At 29.8% G+C, this 3,167-nt stretch overlaps 1 protein-coding gene across 1 annotated transcript; it reads left to right on the top strand.

The window, feature by feature from the left end:
- The first annotated feature begins 1,026 nt into the window (after positions 1–1,026).
- On the top strand, positions 1,027–3,161 carry Sf3b2 (splicing factor 3B subunit 2). The gene is given in 4 exon segments (XM_011502627.1): positions 1,027–1,217; positions 1,220–2,443; positions 2,523–2,998; positions 3,058–3,161. Coding segments are annotated over 4 exon segments (1,902 nt in total). The 5' UTR covers positions 1,027–1,084; the 3' UTR covers positions 3,127–3,161.
- The last annotated feature ends 6 nt before the right edge of the window (positions 3,162–3,167 follow it).

Genomic DNA, 3,167 nt, shown 5'->3' with positions numbered 1-3,167 from the left:
TCTTTTCACGTTTTTTTAGTTTGAATAACCATAACAATGCGCGATTCACTTCTATGTGTCCGTAATGTATCCGTTTCATTGAATCCCCGTTTCTTATCTATATATTGATAATATCTTAGTTTAACTATATTGTGTCAATTTAATGACAGTATTTAACTGGAAATAAAATATTTTTAAATATTTAATCTTAGTAGATATATTTATAATATTTGTACTTTATACAAGTTTAGGATTCTATATTAAATTATTTAATACGTTATATTTATTTTTTGTGATAAAAGATATCCTATTGTTAATAACTTATTTTAAAAACAAAAGAATTGTTAATTCGATATATAAAATATTTGCGCTCTTATTTTATTAAAATAGGAAACATTAAAATAAGAAATATATTTTTTATAATTTAATATAAGTGTTATATAAGAAAGTATAATAGGTAGTATAATGAATTAGCCTAATATTGCATAAATTTTTATTGATTTATTCTTGTGAATAAATAATTAAAATAATTAAAAATCAATACTTTATAAATGAATATATGATTCATTATTTCTAATTGGTTCAAGTTTAATATAATGTAATTTTTACAATTAAGTAAAAACGAGGCATTTTAATATATATTAAAAGTATATATTTTTAATTTGTAGTTAGTATTGCTATTTTCAATTCTTTGATTTTATTAATTTGTTTCCAAGTTTATAATTTACCCGCCAAATGGTCCAATGAGCTTAAACCCAACAAAGTAAATATGTGAAATCAGTGATCCATCTATTTATACTGTTATTCATAAGGTTTTCATATATTAATTTTTGTAGCATTGTGTAGTCGGTGTTAACTAATAAATTATTGATAATATTAATTGAAGGCAGAATTATCTAGTAAATTGTTACATTTCATAATAAAATTTTTCTTCTAATTTAACAAAGTCTACTATTATACGTTGCTATTATAATTGCAAGTATTTTTTAATATAATATAGTCTAAGTATAACTTAATTTATTGATTATTATTAAACTTGATCTTTTATAATTGTGTATGTTAATTTTACTAAGTTTTACGTAAGATTTATTAAAAATTGAGAACTATGTCAAGTGGAGGAGTATTACTACCTCCAGGACTTGAGCACTCTTTTGTTTCACGAAGAGAAAAAGTTCATGATTTGAATGGTTTTAATTCTGAACATTGGACTTTAAATGGTAAATCTGAAAAACATACAAAACAAAAAAAAAAAAGAAAAAGAAAAAAAAGCAGAAAAACAATAGAGAGGACAAAGATAATCGTTCAACAACAGAAATAAATAATACTAAAGAATTTGAGCCAGAGATTGAATACATTCAAGAGGTTCCAGGTGTTAATGATCTTGAACCAATGTACAGGCAATTTGCAAAAGTATTTGAAGCATTTAAAATAGTTGAATCAGAAAAATGTAATACAGATGTAGGTGAAGCACTTAATCAATATCCACCTATAAGTGCTGCTGCAGCTGCAGCAGGAGCTATTGCTACTAAACTTGGATCTTTGTTGGATGAATATGATGATGATATGCCATCTCAACAACAGCAACATCAAGCATTAGGTGAAAATGGTGTACCTCGATTATCTAAAAGAAAATTAAAAAAATTGACTAGATTAAGTGTTGCTGAACTCAAGCAACTTGTTGGAAGACCAGATGTGGTTGAAATGCATGATGTAACTGCTAGAGACCCTAAACTTTTGGTTCAACTTAAAGCACATAGAAATACTGTACCAGTACCAAGACATTGGTGCTTCAAACGAAAATATTTACAAGGAAAACGAGGGATAGAGAAGCCACCTTTCGATTTACCATCCTTTATAAAACGCACTGGAATTACTGAAATGAGAGCAAGTTTACAAGAAAAGGATGAATCTAAAACCCTTAAAGCTAAGATGAGAGAACGGGCAAGACCTAAGTTAGGTAAAATTGATATAGATTATCAAAAACTTCATGATGCTTTCTTTAAGTGGCAAACAAAACCTAGGATGACTATCCATGGAGATCTTTATTATGAAGGGAAAGAATTTGAAACAAGATTAAAAGAAAAAAAACCTGGAGAATTAACAGACGAATTACGTACAGCTCTTGGTATGCCTATTGGACCAAATTGTCATAAGGTACCTCCTCCATGGCTTATTGCTATGCAACGTTATGGACCCCCACCAAGTTATCCAAATCTTAAGATTCCTGGTTTGAACGCACCGATTCCAGAGGGTTGTGCTTTTGGATATCATGCTGGTGGCTGGGGAAAACCACCAGTTGATGAAACTGGAAGACCTTTATATGGTGATGTATTTGGTATATCAAGAACTCCTGGAATTGATGCTTTAGATGAGGAAATTGATCGTGGAATGTGGGGCGAACCTGAATCAGAATCTTCTGGAGATGAAGATGAAGATGATGAAGATGAAGATAAGGATGAAGAAGGTAATAACAATGTCATTTACTAATTTTCTAAAAAGGTATTTTTCTATTTTTAAATTATATAATTAATTTGTGTATTTAGGTAAAGAAGATGTTACTGGACTAGTAACTCCTGGTGCAGAAGGACTTGTTACTCCAAGTGGTATTACATCTATTCATGCTGGTTTAGAAACTCCAGAAACCATAGAACTTCGAAAAAGAAAAATTGAAAATGAAATGGAAGGTGGTGATACACCTGCATTATATACAGTTTTGCAGGAACGAAGAACTGAAGGACTTGGTAGTAGTATGATGGGTAGTACACATGTTTATGATATGACAGGAGCAGGTGGTCAAGCTCCTCCATCTGTTATTGCTGCCCGACGAGGTGTTATCTCTACATCTGAAGTTAGAGCAACAGAAAGAGAGGGGGCTATTGAATTAGCTCTTGATCCAAGTGAATTAGATTTGGATTCAGAAGCTATGGCAACACGTTATGAAGAAACAATGCGTAATCGTCAAGCATTGCGTCGAGAAGATTTATCTGATATGCTACAAGATCATGTTCAACGGCAAAAGGTAATCATTTTCATGGATACACAATTAAAATATAGTAAGACTTTTTTAATCTTTTATAGAGCAAGCGAAAACGTCAACAAAGTCAAGATACCAAATCATCCAAGAAATATAAAGAATTTAAATTTTAATTATTAAAAATGTTTTGTAATGCAATTTAAATTGATATATT

The sequence above is a fragment of the Ceratosolen solmsi genome, unplaced genomic scaffold (assembly GCF_000503995.2).
Source record: "Ceratosolen solmsi marchali unplaced genomic scaffold, CerSol_1.0 scaffold15, whole genome shotgun sequence".
Lineage (NCBI taxonomy): Eukaryota > Metazoa > Arthropoda > Insecta > Hymenoptera > Agaonidae > Ceratosolen > Ceratosolen solmsi.
The sequence above is the reverse complement of the archived record's forward strand: the minus strand, read 5'-3'. Positions and strand labels throughout refer to the sequence as shown.